Below are 25,724 nucleotides of genomic sequence, written 5' to 3' on the forward strand. Positions count from 1 at the left end.
GGGTTGCCGTCAAGGCATAAACCATTGCTCTACGCCTACGGATGTAGTTGAAACCAACAAGTTTTTTTTTAATTACGAGTTATGTATTAATTTATTTAGTTACATACAGTCACTTTTTAGTGGCACATGCGTCGACAGTGGCGCATCAAACTTTCCACTTATGGAAGGGATAAATAAATTAAAAGGTATCCTCCCTCACTCCCAAAATTCATTTTTTTTTTATTTTTTAAGTTCTTTTTTTAATTTTAATTTTTTAAAAACTTCATTTTTCGATTTAATTTTGTTTTAGGTGAGATGTACAATTTTAAAATTTTAAAAATTTATAGGCATAGTTTTACAAAACATGTCTATTTTTTATAGATCCGTATCTTGAGTGTACATAACCTCTAAAAGATTTTTAATTTTTATTTTGGAAAAAAGCGTATAACTTTTTTTTGGAGATGGCGGAGGTCTAATTTTTTTTCTATTTTGTGTATTTTATCAAACACTATGTTTTTAATTTTTTTTCAGATTTTTCCGTGAAAGGTTCGTCACCTTCAAAAATAAAAAAAAACCTGTTTTTTAGCTTTTTGGGGATTTTCCCTAGTTTATGGACTTCAAAATAGATAAATCAATGTTTTTTGTATAGGCTATACGTAAATTGAAGAAATTGAATCCTTTGGAACATTTAAAAATGGGAGAAACACGTTCAACACCCCAAAAACCCCATAAAAAACAGTTTTTTGGATTTTTTAAGGTGGCGAACTTAACGGAAAAATCTGAAAAAATTAAAAGCATAGTGTTCGATAAAATACATAAAATTGAAAAAAAATTAGACCTCCGGCCACCTCAAAAAAAAAGTTACACTTTTTTTGCATTTTTTTTTTAATTTTTTGAGATTATGTACATTCATCCTACGGATCTATAAAAAATAAACGTGTTTTGTAAAAGCCTCAACTATGCCTATGAATTTTTTGAAATTTTAAAATTGATTTCATCCCACCTAAAAAAATAAAAACGAAAAATAAAGTTTTTGATGGTGGGGGAAGGAGGAAGGGGGTGTGGGTTAAAATTACACTGTCTTATTATTTAATCACATAGAACTTAAAAACATGAAAAAAAATGAATTCTGGGAGTAAGACAGGGTACTTTTTAATTTATTTATGCCGTCCATAAGTCGAAAGTTTGATGCACCACTGTCGACGCATGTGTAACTAAAAAGTGACGGCACAGTGTTCATACGTTTTCTTTTAGGTTCTACTATTTAAGTTATAGGGTCTTATCGTGCCTAAAATGATTAGCAAATTTCACCTATACCGGCTCCTAATATCTGTCCCACCTTGATTTTACAGTACACGAACATATGGCAATGCAATCCTTATGGGAGTTTTTAGCGCGGCGATGCCGATTTTCTTCAAAAGAATTTTCAATCGGACATTACCAAGGTCCTAAAAATGTAGGCCCCTAAAAATGTTAAATTAAAACTAACCCATTACAGTCAAGTAAAACAATATTTTTCATTGTTTTTTTTTTGTGAGTGATAGTCATTTTGGAAAAGTAATCAGCAATTTGATAATCGATATGCGTAATGACTTTTCTTGGTTAAGAATGTTAGAATATTCAACATTAAAAGTGTATGTTGTTCTATAGTTGTTAATTTATGTATTGACAGTATAGACAGTTCTGAAGTAATGTCAAAAAAAATATAAAATAGATTGTCAGTCAAGTTTAAGTAAAGTTTTATATTGTCCTACCAGGTCCTACAGTTGAGAATAAATAAAGTATAATTGTTGATGGTCAGTTCACCTAAATTAAATTATAACAAAGAATATTAAATAAGCTTAAAATTATTACTGGTAACATTGTATTGAGTAACTCATTGCTTATTTGGAAAATTTGGATCCTAATTGCAGTTTATTGTTATTCTTAATGACTGATTTCCAAGATGAAATTAATGTCATTTTAATGTGTTTACACCCTACGACAGTGGCAGAGAAAGTGAGGAAGACGGGATTATAGAAAGAAGCTAAAATCTATAGTTTAAATGTATTTTAATTATTTCTGTAGGTACCTACGTATTTATTATGGTTTAACATATTTATGCGCTTAAATACATTATTATATAAATGTTTTATCCAAAATTATTTTTATTTTGTTCACATAAAGGTATTTTTCGAAAAAAAAATGTTTTAGAACCCCTGACAGCCACAAAATGTCAATAATATTAATTTTTAAGTTATTAATAGTTATCCTATAGAAAAAAGTATGTTTGCTTAAAACCTGTTTCTGATAAAATTTGGCATCACTGTTGGTCATAAGAACCTGTACTGTAAAGTCAAGGTGGGACGCACAATAGTCTCTAAGGAGCTGCCAGTTGCAAACAAATAAAGTATAAATATGAAATTTCAAAAATGCTACATACCTAAGTCTCATTGATAAAAGCATATATTTGTAGGCCTTAGTAATATCGTAGTTTTCTTTATCGTTAGCAAACGACGCACCTAGCAGTTCTAGAGCCTCGATTCTATCTTCGACTGTTATATCTTCCCTACTAATTAAAAATTCCACTACCCTCTCTTTCGTTTTCTCTGCAGCTGATTTAATGGGCGTCAATCCAGCTTCGTTGGTTGAGAATATAGCATCGTACTTAAGTAATTCTTTGACAACTTTGACGTGATCAGATTCAGCAGCAAAATGTAGAGCTGTGCCGCCACAGAGAGCTCTTTCGTTGACGTTAGCACCATTTTCTAATAAAAATTTTACCTGAAACATAAAATTCCCAAAATAGCCTCCTACAAAGAACTTATCTCCTAAAGCTACAGAAATCTTACAAAAAACTTAAATAAAATTGTACTATGTCTTCAGAACGACATCGGCAGAGAGAACCGTTGGCGCTGCAACGTTCGCGCAACACGATACGCCACTCGTTTCCACTTCTCCGAAACATTCGAGACCGAAAGCGTACTTAAGGTGACTACCGAGCGAAGAAGGATGAGTCTTGCAGCAACCAGCTCTGGGCTCCCAGACCAGCCAGTGGATTGAACAGACAGGCCGACCTGAGTGGTAAAACTCCATATTGAAGAGATTCGCTGCTCGTTATTGAACAGTAGCCGTGGAGTTAACAGCTACCGACAGCTCCGATCAGAGTCTTATGGATGTCATCATTCTCTTTGCCTTATCCCTATAAGGGGTCGGCTTCCCTAATTGCATTTCTCCACACAATTCTATTTTGGGTCATATCAATGTTAATCCCCTTTACCAACATGTCCTGCCTTATCGTCTCCCCCAGGTCTTCTTTGGTCTTCCTCTTCTACTCTTTCCAGGAATCTGCACTTCAGCTATTCTTCGTATTGGGTGATTAACGTCTCGACGTTGAACATGAGCAAACCATCTTAACCTATGCTCTCTCATTTTGGCATCAATTGGTGCCACACCTAGACTTCCCCTAACATACTCATTTCTAATTTTATCCTTCTTTGTCACTCCACTCATCCATCTAAGCATTCTCATTTCCGTCACATGCATTCGTTGTTTCTCTTTCTTTTTCACTGCCCAACATTCAGTTCCGTACATCATAGCCGGTCTTATGGCTGTTTTATAGAATTTTCCCTTCAGCTTCATTGGAATTTTTCTGTCACACAACACACCACAAGCTCCAGAGCTTGTCTCCACTAGTTTCTGTTCTAAGTCTCTTTCACTATTTCCTACTAAAACATCATCAGCATACATTAAGCACCATGGAATGATACCCTGTAGTTTCGCTATTATCTGGTCCAAAACTAATGAGAATAAATACGAACTAAGCACAGAGCCTTGGTGCAATCCTACTTTCACATGAAATTTATCAGTCTCTCCCACACCTGTCCTAACACTAGTCGCTACTCCCTCATACATATCCCTCACAATCTTTACATATTCACCAGAGACTCCTTCCTTATTGAGTGCCCACCACAGAATCTCTCGAGGAACTCTATCATATGCTTTCTCAATATCAATGAATACCATATGAGCGTTTGTTTCTTTACTTCTGTATTTTTCCATCAACTGCCTTATAATGAAAATTGCATCTGTTGTTGATCTACCCTGCATAAAGCCAAAGTGATTCTCGGATATTTCGGTCTCCTCACGTATCCGTCTATCAATTACTCTTTCCCATATTTTCAAGGTGTGGCTAAGCAGTTTTATAGACCTGTAGTTTGTACATTGTTGTATATCTCCCTTGTTTTTGTAACCAGGTACCAGTATACTGCTTCTCCATTCGTCTAGCATTTGTCCAACTTCCATAATTCTATTAAATAGATCTGCTAGCCACCTTGTTCCTGTCTCTCCCAATGCTCTCCATACTTCACCAGGAATAGTCTTATGGATGTCCGTATAATTATTAATATTTTAATTGCGTCACTGTTTATGCCTTACACTGTAGTGAAGTGTAAGGATATTTTCTTTTGATAATAATAATTGTAATTTTATTTTTCTTTTGCAGACATCCATCAAAGGGGCATTCTCCGCAATGGCGCAAGATAGAATTACGTTTTATTTTGTAATTTTAATTTCGAGCTGTATATTAATATATTGAATATACAGTGGAACCTGCTTAATTCGAACTTCCATAATTTGAAATCTTCTTTAATTGGAATTTTTATTCTGGTCCCTAGCATTTCCTATATAAGTAATGGTAAAAAGTCGTGAATAATTCAAATTATATTTTGGATAATTCGAACTTTTCTGCTATCTTTTCTGAATATATTTGAATCTTTTGTCATTGCTGAGAAGCTAAATTCTAAAAAGCAGCTAAAAATTTCGGATCTCTTTGGAAAAAAATAAAGTCGGTCTTTTTTATAGCTTGCAAATGTTTTAATTGGTATTTTTGGCCGAAGTTTGTTAGCCAATTTTATTAGGTTGACAAAACTCGGGCAAGAATAGGAACAAAAACCTCTCCAAGCGATAAACATGATCAACTACTGTTTTTTTGCTGATCAACTACTGATATTTATCATTTGCAGATGTTTTTGTAGGTAATCCTTGTTTTTGTAGATTTATTTTTTAATTCGAATTTTTGGATAATTCGAATTTTTTTAACGGTACCCTGAGATTCGAATTATCCAAGTTTCACTGTATTTACTTTATTTTAACCTGTGTTTTACTGGGTATGTCGCTCTGAAAGAGCTACCCGTCACAAAATACAACAATGGATGACCAAATCATCATCATCGATGGTGCTACAGCCCTATGAAAAAGCCTCGACCTTCCCAAGTCTATTACGCCAGTCAGTCCCATCCATTTCCCACCGTTGCCAGTTTGCTGCACCTATTTTTCTCCCATCCTCATCTACACCATCCTTCCGTTTGAGTTTTGGCCTACCCCTATCTCTACTTCCCACAGGTTGTAACATAAGGATTCTAGGAGGGTTGTTCTGCTATGATCTTACTAGACGTCCTGCCCATCTGAGTATTCCTATTTTTATAAGAGATACTACGTCTTTACCACCAAATATATGTTTATATCTGTGGTATACCTCGTAGTTGTACCTCCTCCTCCAAACACCATTTTCACAGATGCCACCGAATACTCCTCTCAGGATCCTTCGTTCAATAAGCAGATTTTCGTCTGCCTTGGAGATGGTCCATGTCTCCGATCTATATGTCAACACAGGTTGTATAAGGGTTTTGTATATGGTTATTTTTGTTATTTGGCTTAAGTTTCTGCTTCTCATATGTCTACTCAGTCCAAAATAGCATTTGTTTGCTAGGATTAGCCTTCGCTTCATTTCTTCCGTCATGACGTTCTCATTGGTGATCAGGGAGCCTAAGTATGTGAATTTCGAAGGATTTTACGTTTCCACGTCAGCAATTTATTTACTTCTCTTTTTGTTAGTTTTGTTCTCTGTTTCGCTTCCATACGCGACTGCTCATATATCTGGATTTTTGCACCTCCTGAAAGAAATTTTGACTTTATTAGATGTTGCATTGCAAAGAAAAATCTGCTTCCTGCCATTAGTCGAGTTTCAACCTCTCGATCTATTTTGTTGTCATTTGTGACTGTTGCTCCTAGATATTTAAATGCTTTAACCACTTCGAAGTTATCATCGTTTATAGTAATGTTTTGCCTTATTCGTAATCGCTCTTGTTTTGAGACGACCATGTATTAATTTTTAGCCTGATGTTTAATACAGCTTCTTCAAAACTCAAGAAAATGTCTTTAACTTCTAATGTTGATTGTGCCAGTGCATCTACGTCATCGGCAAAGGCGAGTATGATTTTTGCTTCCCGAGCAGTAACGTCTGGTTTGATTTTTGGATAAATTTTTCGCATGACATATTCTAGGGCCAGGTTAAACAACAATGGGGACAACGGATCTCCTTGTCTCAGTCCGGAATTTACGCAGAAAGCATTTGATATTTTCCCCCCTATTCTAACTTGTGCAAAGGAGTTACTTACACACATTTTTGTTACCGCAGTTAGTTTCTTGGGTACGCCCAGCTCGATCATTGCCTTCCCATAATGTTGCACAATTAATTGAATCATAAGCCTGTTTGAAACTATAAAGACCTGTCACTCTGTATATGCTTATACATAAATACATAAACATTTTACTTATAACTAAGTTATTCCACATCCTAGTCGCTTGTGTTGTGATTAAATTTATTATGATTAATCCAACATTATTATACATTATGTACATATATGAATACACAGTGAGTTTTATGTATGGAAACCCTCAACTATCTCGAAAACGGCTTGCACGATTCTTATATGTTTTAGGGTTTTCTAATGAGGCTGATCTTAGTGGTAATTACATTGTTGTCAGATCTTCCGTTTTTCCTGAAATCTAATGAACTTTCTTATTTCAAATAGGACAACCTGTATATTTTTTGCGTTTTGAAGTCCATAAGAAATACTGATTATTTTTCATGTTACATTCCCTATACCTAGATGCCATATTTTCTGAGTTATTGCTAAAAATGAAAATTTTAAACAAATTTTAAAAATCGATTTTTCGGCCCAAGTAGACGTTACTTTAGGTTCCTTGGATCATTGCGAACAAAAAAAAATCTTTTGTAATTTTTCTCTAAAGTTATTCGCTTTCGAGTTATAAACAATTTAAAACTTAAAAAAAAACGAAAAATCACGATTTTCAATGTTCAAAAACACAAGTAAAAAATATACTTTTTGAAACTACGAAATACCTAAATTCAAGTTAACCTTCTTCTACCAGCTCCACGTAAGAATTTTTGACACATTTTATTCTAAAACATTATTTTTTTAATTGTTAATGAAGCGCATATGACAGGACGGGCGATCGGTAAAAAACAATATTTTAAACTGAAATAAGCCCATGCAACTTATCGGTAGCTGATAAAATAAGGATTGATCTTAAATTTAGGCACTTCATAGTTTTAAAACTAGTATTTTATTTGTGTTTTTGAACATTGAAAATTATTGTGTTATATTGTATATATTGTGTTTTTGAACATTACGAAAAAAAAGACCTTTTTTGTCCCTAATGAGCCAAAGAACCTAAAATGATGTCTACCCGGGCCGAACAAATTGATTTTTATAATCTGTTGAGAATTTTTTTTTGTAATAAATGTAGCAATAACTCCGAAATTTTGGCATTTAGGTATAAGGAATATAACATGAAAATAATCAGTATTTCTTAAGGACTTAAACACGCAAAAATATACAGAGTGTTCCATTTGAAATAAGAAAGTTAATTCGATTTACAGAAAAACGGAAGATCTGACAACAGTGTAATTACCACTATAATATCCGCCGCATTATAAAACCCTTACCCACCAAAATTTATAAAATTCGTGCAAGCTGTTTCCGAGATAATTGAGTGTTTCCATACATAAAACTCACTCTGTATAACAGTCGGGCATTGGTTTATTTTCGTTCCAATTACATGATATTAACAAGAAGACCAGTGGTGTCATGGTGTGGGAACGCGTGGGAACGCCGTTCCCACACTGGTTAAGAAAAGAAAAAAAATAATAGAGAATTTAGGTTTTGTAAACAAAAATTAGCAATGCGTTCCGGCACTGCGTTCCCGCACTGCTAATTTTGCCATGACACCACTGAACAAGACAGTTATATAAATCCATCGTATCTTTCCATAAACACTCTCCAGATATATAACACATAATGTATCAATCTTTCACACTTAAATTTAAAGCGCTACATATCACCGTACAAAAAATTTAATTGTGTAGGAATTTTTTCGTCGATAAAATTTATTTACGGTTTTTTTTATTATGGTTGGATATATTTGGAAAATTTTGCGAATAATGTGAAGAGATCGTATTTTTAGGCAGATGTTTACATTTCCCAAAAACCTCCATATTTTGGATTGTTCAAATTTATCTCCGCAAATTTTGTGTAACTTACCGGTGTTGTCATATTGACTTGATTTGATGGACACTTAACTCTGAATCATTATTAATAGTAGGGGAGGAAAGTGTGCTAAATTTGCAGTTACTCGAGCGTTATGGGGACCTATTGGGTTGTGAAGAGTAGGTCCTAAAACCAAAAAAGTTAAGTTTTCCATAAAGTGGGGGACATTCCATTTTCTAATTTAATGTTCCATTTCCAACAATCGTTTTTTCAGATCATAGCGCCATCTATCCATAATTCGAAAAAATGTCTCTAATAAAAGTTACTTTCCACGTCAGATTTTTGAAATATAGACTGTTTCGCATGTACTTAACTTACCTTATCTTAATCTATAATTTCGAGTTTTTCTAAGGATATATTTTTTTTCGGGCCTGCCTGTATTAAAAGCCATATGGAAGAGTTACAGCTGGTTCTAAAAAAACTGATACGACTCTTAAAGCGTATTTTGTAGAAAACTGAGCAGTGTATTTTGAAGGATAAATACTTATTATTTACATACTGTCACTGTCAAATCTTAAAATTTGTCAGATAACTTATTCTGTTCAACCTCAAAAATGGTGGCTTTAATATTTTATTTAGCAAAAAATATATTTTATTCTAATTTATGTAAAAACTATCATTTATATACTCTTTATAAAATGCAGGAATTCAAAATAATATCAAAATTTAGACCTTAATAATTATTACAATTTTAACATAAATATGAAGTCAGTTGTTTGTTTATTTTATTATTTGTCTGTCATAATAAATATAATATAATGTCAGACCAATCAAATACACTGCTCAAAATGATCAAATCTTACTAAGAGTCGTATCAGTTTTTTAGGAACCAGCTGTAGATTTAAATGTTTCTCCCAATGTGATAATATGACGCGCTCGAGTACCTGCAAAAATCCCCGCTTGGGCTCCCCTACCATAACCGACGAAATAAAATTTACTAACAAAAAGTTATAGAATTTATTTCGACGAAGCGATGACGGTCGCCAATTCAATGCTTTTTCCCCATCCAAAAAGTGCACAACGCCGCTAAAGAAGCTTTCACTTCAAAAATAACATAGTTGTTCATATTTATAATTCATGTGAATGTACTTACCACTTCTAAATGTCCCTTGAAAGAAGCTATCATCAAACACGTATTATTATATTTATTAGCTTTATTAATATCAGCCTTGTGGTGTACTAGATATTGCACAATGTCTAATCGGCCATCGAAGCAAGCGGCACGGAGAGGTGTAGAATCAGTTTTAGTTCCGTGGTTTACGTCGGAACCGGCTTTTATTAAATATTTACAAATACTTAGGTGGCCTAAAATAAGAATTAAAGTGTCACAAAGATGATAAAAGATATACAGGGTGAGGCAGATAAACGGCCTATTAGAAAGATCTCGAGAACTAAAGATATCAACAGAATTATTGAAAATTGGAATAGGGAACTTGCACATTTTTTTTATTACATAATAATGTTCAGTTTTGTTTAAAAATGAGATTTCCAAAATTTCACGCTTCAAAAACTCGTAGAAATACAAATTTAAAGTCTTCTGCGGTATAAAATAGTTCAAACGACCCGTGACGTCACATAGTTTTATTATATAAAAGCTTAGTTATGATTATGATTATAATTAGGTATATTTTTCTTCTTCTTTAGTTCTTTGGCCTCCACCTACTTGGGTATTTGGCCAGCTCATTGTCGCGGACTAAGGGAAAAATATTTATATTCTAATGACATTTATCGTATATCATTGTAATAATATACACCAGTTTGTTGAGATTGGAGTTTGGTACAGTTTTTGAAGGAAAGGAAAGAAGGTTTACTATGGAAAATAAAACCATTTTGTAAAAGTACAAGTTTTCTATGAATAGTTCAAACGATCAAAAACACTTGTAACGTCACATAACTGTATTTTCTACTGACGTTTATAATATCTAATTTAAAATTATATACAATTTTGTTTACTTTGTTGGTGTAGAATGTAAACATATAACCGGATGACGTCACGACGCGTTTTGGGCTGGCTGGTATAATTTGAATTTTTAATCGTCTTTAGGGGCCAAACAAAAGACAAACAAAACTTTTTTATCTTTGATACATGTTTTAAATTATGTTCTGGTGTGATTTATAAAATATTTTCGAATTTAAAATGTTATGCAAGTTACCTATTGGAAGAGTGATCTATTTAACGAAAATATTTTCATATATTTGCTACTTCCGGTTATACCGGCAGTTGCTTATAACTTCCGTTTCTTAGATGGGACACCCTGTATATTTTTGGATTCTCCTTGACGTCTTCTTTCTTAAAATATGAGGTCTTGTAAGTTATACAGGGTAGTTTAAAAGATAATTACGTTTTATATTAATTTCGTAGCAACTTTCACACCCTGTAGAATTGTAGTAGTTTGACATCAAAAACTCTATTTATGTTTAAATGATTTTTAATATAGTCTACCATTGTTAAGAATCGTTAGTTTAACTAAATTTTTAATTTTAGTATACAGGGTTGGTCGAAACTCAGAATGAGTATTTTCTGAGTTTTCTTAAATGGAACAACCCACTATTCTAGTATTGTAATGAAATGATATTTTATAGTATGAGTTATGAGTTATTGGTGATTCAAACCAAACATTAATCGCAACAAAAAATACGTCAAATTTTATTAGGTTGGCCGTGAAAATACTCAATCACAAATAATTTTTCGGAAATAAATACATATTAATCTAGCTAGACTGATCCTTAAAATTACCAATAATGGTTGATCTATCAAAATACCTACGTAGTTAAGATTGTTGGTGCAATTAACAATTAAGCACAAATTAAAGCAGTTAGGTATAGGGCAAAGGGAATGCTTAAGAAATAAAAAAATACCATAAAATATCATTTCATTACAATACTAAAATACAGGGTGTTCCATTTAAGAAAACTCAGAAAATACTAATTACGAGTTTCGACCAACCCTGTATATTAAAATTAAATATTTAGCTATACTAATAATTTTTAACAATAGTAGACTATATTAAAAATCATTTGAACATAAAAAGAGTTTTTGATGTCAAGCTACTACAATTCTACAGGGTGGGAAAGTTGCTACGAAATTAATAAAAAAACGTAATTACCTTTTAAACTACCCTGTATAATATTACAAAACCACATATTTTAAGAAAGGAGAAATCGAGCAGAATCCAAAAATTAAAAAATATACAGGGTGTCCCATTTAAAAAAAAACGAAGTTATAAGCAACTTCCGGTACAACCGGAAGTAGCAAATAGATGAAAATATTTTCATTTAATAGATCACTCTTCAAAACTACTTCATTCCAATTTTCATGATTCAGTTGCCTTCAGTTCTCGAGATATTTCTAATAGGCCGTTTATCTGTCTCACCCTATATATTAAAGCAGAGATTCTCAATCTGTAGTACATGTACCAATGGTGGTACATATCATTATTAGCGGTGGTACACAAAACACAGAAAAAATTAAAATAGTAGTACTTAGTAAGTATTGATAATACAATTTAAAAATATAGGTGGTACCAAAAATAATAAAAATAACTGTAGGTGGTACATCACTCAAAAAGATTGAGAACCGCTGTACTAAAGTATAAGCCACAGTAGTTAGAATGCATAACCCGGTCTATATAGACATTTCAAATAACAAAAATTGCCGGAGAGCCAAATTTTGGTGGAGAGCTAGGGTATACCATAACAAATAAAGTTTAAAAAGTCCCCATCGATCCCATGTGTGCGTCAAAAGTTATTCGGGGTCAAAGGTCAAAATTTGAGATTTTTTGGATTTTTTTCGAAAACGGTAAGTTTTATCAACAAAAAACCTTAAACCAAAGTTGTAGATCTTAAAATTCTCTACAAAAATAGTCTATCTATTTTTTTCCTAAGAGTTGCCATTCCTGTGATATCGCGATTCAAAGAGTCACATTATACATGATATGCACACGTTTCCACACCACCTGTGAGGTAGTGTACTCGGCGCGTTTTTTTTTACCGTGGTTTCCCCTGTAGGCCCACTCCATCCACTAACTGTTTTGACAATTTTAGGATAATTTAAGGAAACAATACCGGTCAAGTTCTAGATATTACCTTATTATTGATATTGATTATTGTAGTACACACTAGAGAACACAGCAACCCAACTTTTTTACATCCACATTTGGCACTACAACCTTTTTTGCAATTGCAAAAAATAGTGGTAAGGAGTTTTTCTGGAGCAGGTGGGAGTAAGGTTTTAATCGGTTCCAGATTATTATCTATTAATCTCCAACCCCAGTCTTCTGGATTCAGTTCATTGCCTAGCCATGTTTGAACTTGATAATATACTCGATAAAAATGTTGAAAAGCAGATGCTGATGTTGGAGGAAGACATGATAGTTGTACTTGTTTCTTGTTTCGCGTATTTTTTACAAAAGTCAAGTATCGGTATTTATCAAGACAAATAATTTTTTGGAGCTCCATAAACCGCAAGAAGAAAGCGAATTCCTACCGTAATTATTGTTTGCGGTGTAGAATCAAGTTCTGTAAAAACTTTACAGCAGTCAGTCAAATCTTTTTTTTGGAATAATTTAAGTACTGACGTTTTGCCCCTTCTGTACATTGCGGACGTAGTGTCGCAGCCGGTTATCGCATGTAAAAATAAAATGTACTTTTGGCATTTGGGATAAGCCGATAAACTATTCGAAGAATATATCTCTGTTCGCTGTTGAGCCCTTCCAGGTTTCAGAAAATAAATAACTTTCATCTACTGGAGTCCTTGCAGTAATCAGTACCAACAAATCAACATCTTCACCAACTACAATTGTTGTGTTTGTTGCCTTAAATTTTTCAATTGCTGTCTCAATTATAAGGACATCTGCGTCATTTTTAGTTGGTTTCCCTTCAATATTCGCAGCTGTTAATTTGTCAGTTAACATGGAAATGAAACAAGATTTATTATTAATGTTGGCGAAAAATTATTGATTCGCTGGAACTGTTATATTTTCATCAAAGATAATCTCGGAACCCGATGATGTTTTTGTAGTTCGACGACGTTGCTCTGCAGCTTTAATATTCTTTGTCGAGTCATTCTAGCCGTCAAATACCACTGTCACTGTAAGCCCGTAATGTCTGCGTAGATACTGAACATATTTATCAAAAATAACGCTAAAGGTTTCTTCTTGATCCCACACAACGTGATGTAGTAGGTACCCTCCATCAATAATGTAAGTAGCGTTTCTACGATCAACCTCAGTATTGACTGATTCAAAGCAATCATAAATTGCTGACTTTGTTGTTTTACGCATTCCAGCTGCATCGAAAAGTGATAAGGGGTAAGGAGCTAATTCATACTCAAAAAATTTTTCAATCTCATCCTCAAAAGTTTCAGTGATACTCATGCGTTGAAATAATAATACAGGATCTATAGCTACTTCTTCTTCGTGAACTTTCACGGTGCTACTCGCAGCTAAAAGAGGGAGTACTTTTTCAGAGCGTTTTAATTTTATATTATTAAATGTTTCACCTGTCATTTTAGCAATCGAAACAATCCCAACTTCACGAGCTTTATGGCAATTAATCTTATCATCACCTTAGCACTAAAAGAAACAGATAATATTATGAACCAGACCTACGGACAATACTGTAGCCATTGCCTATAATAGACAATATGTTCTTTTTTAAACAATGGTATAGCCAAATGTTTTTCAAGGCCACGTGGATAGAGGAAATTCAGTTTGGGACTGATTACCTGTTGAAGAAATATTTTCAGAATAGTATAATATACTATATAAAAGAGACACAAATAGGCATTTATACTTGTCTTGATATGTATACAGTGAGCACGTAAAGGATGGAATAAATTCATTTTCTCGAGAATGGACGATTTTGGAAAAAAATCCCAAAGCAGGTCAATTTTTATTTTTAAATTGCGACTTTTTGGCATATGCATCATACTAGTGACGTCACCCATCTGGGCGTGATGACGTCATCTTAAAAATTTTTAAATGAGAATAGGGGTCGTGTGATAGCTCATTTGAAAGGTAATTTAATTCTCTATTCAGTAATATAAACATTAACATATTTATTTATACAGAGTGTCCAAAAAAAAATTTTAGAATTAAATTTATTGACATAAAAAGAAGAACGTGTGTAATTTATTTAACTCACAATACATTTTACTGCTATAAAAAAACAGGAAATAATATTTATCTGAAAAATAAATATTGTTTTTTGCTTAAATTCAATATCAAAGCCGCCACCCACCTTCCTCTGGACAGTTTGAACATTTAGTTTAAGCGAAAAACAATGAATATTTTTTAAATAAACATTTTTTTCTGTTTTCTGAGAGCAGTAAAATGTATTTTGGATTAAATAAATTACATGCATTCTTCTTTTTATGTCAATAAATTAAATTAAAAAAATGTTTTCTTGGACACCCTGTACAAGTAATTATGTAAATGTTTATATTACTGAATAGAGAATTAAATTACCTTTCAAATGAGCTATCACACTACCCCTATTCACATTTAAAAAAATCATCGATGACGTCATCACGCCCAGATGGATGACGTCACTAGTATGATATGTATGCCAAAAAGTCGTAATTTAAAAATAAAAATTGACCTGTTTCGGGATTCTTTTCCAAAATTGTCCGTTCTCTAGAAAATTAATTTATTCCAACCTTTACGTGCTCACTGTATACGTGGCTTATATGTGTAATGTATAAAGTAACTTTTAAAATCACGATATCTCAGGAATGGTAACTCTTAGGAAAAAAATTGTAAGGACAATTTTTGTAGAGAATGTTAAGATCTACAACTTTGGTTTGAGGTTTTTTTTTTGATAAAACTTACCGTTTTCGAAAAAAATCCAAAAAATCTCAAATTTTGACCTTTGACCCCGAATAACTTTTGACGCACACATGGGATTGATGGGGACTTTTTAAACTTTATTTGTTATGGTATACCCTAGCTCTCCACCAAAATTTGGCTCTCCGGCAATTTTTGATATTTGCCAAGCATTTTGATGTCTGACCGGATTAGCAGTGCAGGTAGCATCGGACAATGTATTTCTTGCCGGAGAACGGCCGACCACGTTGTCGGTTTGCCCCGAGCGGTGCATTAGGACCGGATTTAAGAATCATATCACTGAAATATGTATACACGAACACAACAATTGCCATCGGTTGTATATGGGTTGTATACACGCACCTACCACTGTGCCGTCATGAGCGGCATCGACGTGCGCCGTAAGCCCAACACTGCATTCTTACTCTGGCCACCCTCTGGCTTCTTCTTCTTCTTAAAGTTCCATCTCCTAGCGGAGGTTGGATATCATAATGGCTATGGTCACTTTGTTGGCTGCTGCTCTGAACAGTTGTAATGAACTACAGTTAAACCATTCTCTAAGGTTCCTCAGCCAGGAGATGCGTCTTCTTCCTATGCTTCTTTTTCCTTGGATCATTCCTTGCATAATAACTCTCAGCAGCTCATATTTCTCTCCTCTGGTAATGTGACCCAAATATTCTAGTTTTCTTGTTTTTATACTGTTCATAATTTCTAACTCCTTATTTAAACGTCGTAGCACTTCAACATTGGTAATCCTTTGAACCCACTGAATTTTCAACATTCTTCTGTAACACCACATTTCGAACGCTACTATTTTTCTTATATGTTGCCTTTTCAATGTCCAAGCTTCCATTCCGTATAATAATATAGAAAATATGTAGTATCTTAGAGCCCTCAATCTGAGAGGCAACTGAAGGTCTTTGTTTGTAAGCAGTGTCTTCATTTTTATAAATGCTTGCCTTGCAGTTTCAATTCGGACTTTAATTTCTTTGCTTTGGTCATTTTTGTCATCAACCCAGGTTCCCAGATATTTGTATGCCTTTACTTTTTCTATTTGGGTTTGCTCTAGTATTAACCTTTCATTTCCATGTTGTGTTTTTGAGACAATCATAAATTTAGTTTTTTTCTTGTTTATTTTGAGTCCATATCGAATGCAATAATCGTTAATTCTATTTAACAATTCTTGTAGCGACTCAAGGGTGTCTGCCATTATAACGGTGTCATCAGCGAATCTTATGTTATTTACTGTTCTTCCGTTTATAGAGATTCCATCACTTAGTTCCGCTATCGCTTCCTGAAATATGGCTTCACTGTACACGTTAAACAGTAGCGGCGACAGTACACAACCCTGTCTTACACCTCTCTTTATATCAATATTCTCGGATTCTTGTTCGTCTATCTTTATATTGGCCTTTTGATTCCAATACAGATTAGTTTTCCAATAATTCTATTAGTTTTTCATGTCGGACTCTGTCGAACGCTTTTTCGAAGTCGATGAAACAGGAATAAATATCCAGGTTCATATCTAAGCATCTTTGAGAGAGGACATTAAATGCAAACAATGCCTCTCTTGTTCCAAGTCCTTTGCGGAATCCAAATTGGGTATCATCCATATCATTTTCTAGCTTTCTGTATAATCTTCCATGAATCACCTTTAGAAATATTTTGAGGGTATGACTTATTAGTGATATTGTCCTATAGTCTGAACAATCTTTGGCATATATTGTTTTAGGTATTGTTACAAAGGTGGACACCAACCATTCCTGGTATTTTTCCGGTTTTATATACTTCATTAAACAGATCCAGTAGTACAGGTAGAGTTTCATCGTCTAGACATTTCAGTAATTCTGCAGGTATTTCGTCTGGACCTACAGTTTTTCCGTTTTTTGCGTTTCGTATTGCTTGTTCGATTTCCTCCATTATGATCTCTGGTCCCGTTTCGCTATCGATTTCTTCCGGTTCTTGTCTATTATCCTCAAACAGATCTGTTATGTACGCCTTCCACTTTTTTAATTTCTCTTTGACTTCTACAGCGTGTCTACTTGAGTTGGAAACATATGGAAAACTTTTTTATTATTAATTTTACGAAAAAAAGTTATTCTTTATAAAAAGTTCTGCATGCCCCAAAACCTAAGATTCAATTATCAGATATCAAATTTTCTCAATATTATGTCAAAAAATATGAATTTCGGCTAAGGGTAAAGTACCTTTATTTCTCTCAATATCGAAAATTCTTATGATAAAAAGTTGTTTGGAATTAAAAACTAAGATGAAATATGCAATTACATGCTTCTTATTGAAAAAAAAATATTTTTCTCAATTTTATGGATACCCAACATCGTTTTTAATTATTACAAATATCATAACTCGTTTATTATTCATTTTACGAAAAAAAGTTATTCTTCATAAAAAACTTTGCATGGTCTAAAATCTAAGACACAACCATGATATATCAACTTTTATTAATTTTATACGAGGTGTGTCAAAAAATATGAAATTCGCTCAATATTATAGCACCTTTATATTTCACAGTATTTCAATTAGAAGGATGTAATTGCATATTGACACATAGTTTTTAATTCTAAACAACTTTTTTAATAACCGTTTTCAATATTGTAAAAAATAAAGGTACTTTACTCTTGAGTGAAATTCATATTTTTTGACATAACTCGTATAAAATTAATAAAATGTCATATCTGTTGGATGAATCTTCGGTCTTAGGACATACAGAGATTTTTATAAAGAATACCTTTTTTTCGTAAAAGTAATAATAAAAGAGTTATCGTATGTGTAATGAATAAAAACGAAGTTAGTATGAATAAATTTGAGAAAAATGTGGAAAATATTTTTTTCCAATTAGAAGCATGTAATTACATATTTGAGCTTGGATTTTATTTCCAAACAACTTTTCATAATAAGAATTTTCGATATTGAGAGAAATAAAGGTACTTTACTCTTGAACGAAGTTCATATTTTTTGACATACCTCGTATAATATTGAGAAAATTTGATATCTGATAATTGGATCTTAGGTTATGGGGCATGCAGAACTTTTTATAAAGAATAACTTTTTTTCGTAAAATTAATAATAAAAAAGTTTCCCATATGTTTCCAACTCAAGTAGACACGCTGTATAATAATTTTTCCATTTATGTCTTTAAGAAGGCCATCTTTCTTTTTTCGCTGTGTATTTGTGATTTCCTTTATTTTCTTATGCATATTAAAGCTATCATGTTTTTTAGAATATTCCTCTATTTCACTGCATTGATTTGTCAGCCAGGTGGATTTGGCCTCTTTTATTTTCTTTATTATTAACCTCTGTATTTCTTTGTATTTTGCCTTATTCCTGCCTTTATGTTTTCTTCTTTCCTCCATTAACTCTAGGATTTCTGAAGTCATCCATCTCTGTTTTTTTTCTTATTTTTGTCTGTAATATTTTCTTTCCTGCCTTTACTAACGTTTCTTGTATCATGTTCCATTTGTCATTAACATCTGTTGTCTTTATCACGTCTTGTTTGATTTTCTTTAAGTTATCATTTATTTCTTGTTTTAAACTCTGACGTATAGGTTCTTCTTTTATCTTTGAGACATCGAATCGTGGTATATTTGTTTGTTTTTGGATCTTTTTTAATTTTATCTTCATTACGCCTACTAGTGGATTATGGTCTGAATTTATGTCAGCTCCGGGGTATGTTCTCACAGACTTTATAGTGTTTTTATATCTGGATTTGATTAAAATGTAATCTATCTGGTTTCTTACAATGTGATCTTCCGAATCCGCCGGTGATTTCCAGGTATAAAGTCTTCTTTTAGGTAGTTTAAATAATGTATTCATTACTACCAGCTCCTCGCTTTGGCAGAATTCGACAAGTCTGTCCCCCCTTTCATTTCTTTCTCCCAAGCCAAATTCTCCCACACATCCATCCACTTTTCCTTTTCCAATCTTGGCGTTGAAATCTCCCATCGCCAACAATATGTCATCTTTTTTTGTGGATCTTATGATTTCGTTCAATTGCATGTAGAACCTTTCTATCTCGGCCTCATCTTTGTCTGCAGTAGGTGCATATATTTGGACAACGTTTATCTTCTTAGAGAATGTTTGCAACTGAATCATCATCAATCTCTCTGAGTGGGGGGTAAAACCAACGACAGATTTGTTTGTCTCTTTGTCTACAAGTATGGCAACTCCATATCGGTGTCTTGGATCATTGTTACCAACATAATACATCATGCCGTTGTTTGTGGTTAGTTTTCCTGAATCCGGCCATTGAACATCGCTGATACCGAATATATTTATGTTAAGGCGATCCATTTCAGCTGTTAGGTTATCGAGCTTATCTGGTTGATATAAACTCTTCACGTTCCATGTGGCCAGTCTTAGGGTTCTTCCTTTTTCTATTTTTTCTAAACCAATGGTTTTCTTGGTTTCCTTCTCATTATGAGGGTTTCGTTTGCTAACGACCTGAGAGGCCTCATATTCTTCAAGTGTACCTCTCCTGCCGGATCTTGGTTTCCGACTTCCATGATCAGTAAGGTGTTTTTGGGCTTTTTCTAATGCCATTATGGTTGTCTCTGGCTTCTACTTAAGTAAAATAACAAGTACACATTTTAATAAAAAAAGTTCATTCATAACAATATCAACGGTTCTTTTAACGTTTTTAAATGATTGCGTCACCATAAAAACAAATTATTGACAATTGGCAACAATAATACTTTATCTTATTTACAAGCTACAGACTTTTTGCATTTACGATAAGTTTCACGTTTATTCTGATAAATTCAGATCACTGTTCATTAATGTTTTCAAATCGTGTTAGTATGACTCCCAAAAATAATGCAAAAGTTAGGGCACTACATGAAGATTGTCGCAGTACATATATGTTATATTGCAAAACATTTGAATATTACCAAAAGTACCATCCATGATGCTCTTACGAACGAACGAACGAAACACGTTATTTATTCCCCGTTTAGGCTTGCGCCTCTTCAGGGTACTGGAAACTCCTTTTCAGTAGTGAAGAAACGATATGAGTAAACTGGTATGTGAGTATTAGAATGATTTAAGTGCAGGAGCAAAATTGCTAGTGAAGCGGGGGCTTTAGAAGGTGGTGTTGTTTTAGCGCAGAAGCTATAGAGATGAAGGAGAAGAAAAGTTGCCGTAAACTTGCCCAAACCAATCAGCAAGGACGCAAAGCTGCTACTAATACTAAGGAACGGCTCTTGTTTATCTGCGATATATTAAGGAGATTTGTTCTAGGATTTCGTAATACATACTCATCAGGAAGTTCGTTTCTGGCCAATTTTAGAAGATTGACTGGAGGGAATGGAACTTTGTTTTTGAGCATCCTGGTGAGTATGTGACCTTGTCGATTGCATGCTCTTACGAAATATCGTCAGACTGAAAAATACACTAGAAGACCACGATCATGAAGAAAAAAGTGCAGAGATCAGCATGATAAACGTTTTTTTTTTTTTTAATTTCCGCATTACGGAACTCTCTTTAACGTCAAATGTTCTCGCTAGTCGTTTGTTATAGAGATTGCATGATGGAACTGGAGCAGGTACCACGGAATAGGTTCCAATCGTCTATTCCACGCACCAGTGATAAAAAGTCGACGGCATCGGTTTCGATTCCAACGGCGCCGCATCGACCGCAATCCGCAATTTACAATAAACTCGAACTGGATTCTCGCTCTCGCTCGGAATAGGTTTTAGCACAGCCATTTAGACATCGAGTAGGAATCGCATTATGGAACTGGAGCGGGTACGTCGGAATATGTTTCAATCGACTAATTCCACGCATTACAAGTGACAAAACTTTGCCGGCATCGGTTTCGATTCCAGCGTCAGCCGTTCTCGTAGTTGAGTACACTTTCCGGAACCACCGGGCAAGAGAATTGAAATGAAACTTGAACTGATCTCTCGCAATAGGTACCATAGAGAAACGAATCGGCGACGTCTGTTTCGATTCCAACATCTCACATCTGTTTAATCTGATGGGTTCAAAAGAATTTTAAGTCGATACGTTTGTAACAGATTTCTAATTTATGGCGGGTATAGTTGTCACTTAAAACTGTTAAAATTTTGACTCTTTCGCATTATGTTTTTATTTATATGACTATAATCTAATCTCTAATCGATCCTATCTTCTGTAATAACTTAGTGTCTTCATTTTCCCCTCAACCTCGACTTTAAGTAATTTAGAAACCCATAATTACATGTAAGAAAATTTTTTTTTTATAGTTGTTAAATAGATTTACGAATTGTAGGAAAAACACGGTAAGAAATATAAATATATTTCAAAATCAAATTAAATACATCCTCTATATTAAAAATACAAAATTATAGGTACCCACTAGTTTGATCGTTTAAATTTGATGCAGCACAAACAATAGTGGCACAACTAGGAACAAGCTACGGCGATCGATATATCGTCTTTTCACCTCGGTTCAGAAACTCGCATTAGGTTTCTGGAATAGGTATTTGTTTGGCATAGGTTCGGTTCCAACCTATTACCGAAGAATGCTATTCTTTACCATCTCTAGTTTGTTAGAAGCTCGAGGAACTCATATTCCTGCACGAACTGTAAGAAGAGTTCTACATGAAAGTGGTTACGTTCTCATAAGCCAGTACCATGCCCTAAATTAACAGCGACTCATCGAGCTAACAGGATGAAATTTACGAATGATCACAGAGACTGGACTGTTCAGCAATTGAGTGTTGTAATATTTTCTGACGATTTCCGTTTTTGTTTACGATCTCCAGACGGACGCAAACGTGTATGAAGGAGACCTGGAGAACGATTTGCACCTGAACAAGAATAAGCATAACGTTACAGTTGTTTAGTGATATATTTCATTATGGTGGGCTGGGTAATTTTGAGATATCTGGTGATTCGTGCTTAAGGGGATGGGTACGTATTTTCGGCTGCAATGCTATTCAAATGGGGATTCAGTATTTTTGAAAAATTTAAACACAGACTGAAAGATTACGTTTTTACCGAGGGCCGAAAGTCCCTGAAAACTTCTATAATATTTATTTTAATAAATTACAGGGGTGAAAAACTAAGAGAAAATGTAGTGTGATTTTTAATTTCGAATATCTCATTCAAAAGAAACAACTTTTTATTTATTCTAAGGGACTTTCGGCCCTCGATAATAATTTAGTCTTTCATTCTGCGTTTAATTTTTTTAAAAATATTTATTATTTTTTTTTCAAGATTAGAAAAACATGGACACCATGTCCGTGGTGATATTTTCCAAATCGAACATTCGCTATCTTTGTCATACAACGCACTGAGTCAAATAGAATATGATGACAAGACAGTGACAGTTTTAAATATTTGAGATGGCATCGGGAATATTTTGAGTTGTTGATTAAATAATATTGATAGTGTATTTGATAAACAATTGATTTAAGACGTGAACTTAATAAAAAGTTATTTATTGTTTATTATTTATGGAAGATCCAAGCAGAGAATACATCAGGATATATTCTGTGATCCAAGTATTTTTTTGTTAAAGACGTTCAAAATTGTAAACGTTCCATAGTAACAATATATTATTAAAAAATCACTTTAACACTTCCTCTTTTCTCGATTGAGTATTAGTTTTTGTTGTACATATAAATTATTACAATCACTGAATACATAGTTAGTGAAAAAATTATCACATTTATTAACTGAATTAATAATTTGCAATTATACAAATAACAGTTATCCAAGAACATTCAAAGCCATCTCTTTAAAGTTAATGATGACATTGTCAAGTAGAATGACCTTCTAGTAATGTTTACATATCCATACCAGTGTGAATTTTACTACACGTAATTTGCCGTGTAAAAACAGAAAAAGTAGGGATAGCCGTAAAATATTTGCGAATATGTATTATGTACCGATGGCCTTAAGAGTTAAACTAAACATTTAAAAATAATGAACCATGAGCACAAAATAATCTTGGTAGAAGAGGTGTCTATCGTATCTACTGCCTCAGGCACATAAACATATAAACAAGCGTTAATATTAGTTTAAAACAATATTAGTAAAAGTTTATTTTTCATCACAAACGTACCTGCAAAGGCAGCACACCATAATGCAGTAGCACCATCTATAACATATCCGTCAAATCTGACGATACCTTCCTTTTCCAAATTAGGTTCGTAGTTTGTTAAGAGCGATCTCACAACTTTATCATGTCCTTTTTTTGCGGCTATCATAAGAGGAGTACATCGTTGCCCAGCATCGTCCACTGTCTAAGCAACAATAGATACATATAATAGTCTACTGAGTTACCAGATATATGAAAGCATGTTGATTATGATAACATGATGTAATGTTAAAAGAATAGTTATTATTCCTCCGCTATAACTTTTGACATGCGTCACGATTCATTTTCAGTAGTAATAACCCAAGGACATTGATAATTGTTCGAAAAAATTTTATAACAGATTTCGAAAGCTTGTTGCTTGGAAACAGACCGACGCCGTAGGCGGAGGTCTGTTGCCTGTAAGCAACAAGCTTGAGAAAGTTGTTAAAAAATTTTTGAGCATTTATCAATGTTCGAGGGTTATTCGGATAGAAAATTTTTTGCTGGTTATGAAAAAAAAAATACAGAGCAGAAAAAATTTATTTAAATGTGCAATTAACAAAGGAACAATTAGAAAAATTTAATGAAGATCCAGACATGTTATTCTTTTTCTCATGATCATCTTTCAGTGCGTCACAGTTTTTCGATTTCTTTCTAACGCATTAAATTGTATGTGACAGAAAAAAAGGCACGTCGGTGATTACTTCTAGTTCTGTGATTATTCTAGTTGTCGATAGATGGCGCCATAATTTAAAAAAAATAATTTTTTTTAATTAGATAATAATATTACAAATATAATCTGTATAATTTATAAGACTATACAAATCAAAGAAAATACCATTTTATAAATGCAAGAAACACATTTGATTTGTTTTTATTCTAAATTGAAAATAAAATGTGACAACTGTCAGATTTAACTAAAATGTCATGTTAGAATAAATGTCATAAATGTGTATTATCACGGACTTACCCTTTTTCCTATCATTTGTGACGCACTGAAAAATGATCATGAAAAGGACAATAGTTTCTATAACTGATGAAGATGTATTTCCACTACGCATGCTGTTAATAATTTTATTATGATGTTATATTTCAATTCTTCCACCGTCCGATTTCCATCTAATTCATATTTTCTATCGTTGCAAAAGTCCATAAACGCTTTCCATACAAATTTTTTACTGTAAACAGTATTCTTTGGTATATTTGATTCGATAATTTCATTAATATTCTCATCAGTATTACAACCAAATCGTGACATTTTGAAATATTGAATATTTGAAATGTCAAAATCGAAATAAAACGAAATGTAGGTATCCATAGCTACATGATTGAGTGAAAACAGCCCATGGGATCTGTTTTCAGTATAATGTTGGTTGTATTCAAACAGGTGACCACAAATTAATTGATTTCATTGGATTTCTAATTGAGCAAAAAATTTCCAAACAAATTAAGTCAAAACATAAAGTGAAACATACGCCGATGTGTGTAGTTAGTATATAGTATACAAAATGTATATACACATCAACGTTCGTTTCACTTTATGTTTTGACTTAATTTGTTTGAAATTGAATCCTGCCGCATGGGAAAAGTTATAGCGGACGAACAATATTTGAAACAGTTCGTGAAGTATGTTTTTTGCGAACGCACGCGTGTTTAGAGCACGAGCGACAGCGGAACGATTGCTATATATCGCGTAAGTTCGCAAAAAGTACTTCACGCACAGTTTCATACAATATTTTATCTACGATAAACAAATTAAAAAAAACTGTAACTTTTCGTCACTGTAATTCATTTGTATTCTACAATTTTTAGACCTTTGACATTCTAACTTCTTTCAAACCACAAAACTGTCAAAACTTTTATTTATTGCTCAAATGTCATCACCATGACAACGCGAGTTAAGGATATTTGTTTATAACGACAGAGATAGCTATACAGTACATGTCTATTCTTAATTCAGATATACTTTCCAGTTTACCTCACATTTGCAGTGTACGTCAACTTACCAAGAAAAGTTAGGTTATGTATAGATGTTGGTGGGGGACATATACAGCATATTGTTTGATTTTATTTATTATTGTTACTTATAATTTTGTTAATTCTTTTTATTTTTGATTAAAGTTCTGTGTTAAAGGTTTTGACTGATCTTTTATGTTTTATAATGTTAATCAAAATTAATTGATAAACCAATGATATAAATTCAGATTAAAACAAAACATACCTACGTAATTTTTTGCAGGGCAAAGTGTGCCAAAAAAACAGTGCGAAAAAGTAAACCCCATTTAAAATACATTATTACTTCACGCACACTTTAAATCCTTCAGGCACTGCTAAGTATCTATAATGACAGTTTTCACAAACTAAAAACTTATGCACAATATGAGATAGAGTAGATAAATATTATTATACACTCAGAGCTTAGCTGGTGTCGCTTCTAGCGGATTA

At 33.3% G+C, this 25,724-nt stretch overlaps 1 protein-coding gene across 1 annotated transcript in view; it reads right to left on the bottom strand.

The window, feature by feature from the left end:
• LOC114327026 (protein fem-1 homolog B) overlaps positions 1 to 25,724 on the bottom strand; it is a 64,984-nt gene that overhangs the window by 27,319 nt on the left and 11,941 nt on the right. Inside the window, exons 2-4 of the mRNA XM_028275524.2 lie at positions 23,265 to 23,445; positions 9,466 to 9,677; positions 2,402 to 2,742 (exon numbers count right to left, since the gene is read on the bottom strand). Of these exons, the coding sequence (XP_028131325.2) occupies positions 2,402 to 2,742; positions 9,466 to 9,677; positions 23,265 to 23,445 (734 nt within the window). The remainder of the gene's footprint in view (positions 1 to 2,401; positions 2,743 to 9,465; positions 9,678 to 23,264; positions 23,446 to 25,724) is intronic.

The sequence above is a fragment of the Diabrotica virgifera genome, chromosome 1 (genome assembly GCF_917563875.1).
Source record: "Diabrotica virgifera virgifera chromosome 1, PGI_DIABVI_V3a".
In the NCBI taxonomy this organism is placed as follows: domain Eukaryota; kingdom Metazoa; phylum Arthropoda; class Insecta; order Coleoptera; family Chrysomelidae; genus Diabrotica; species Diabrotica virgifera.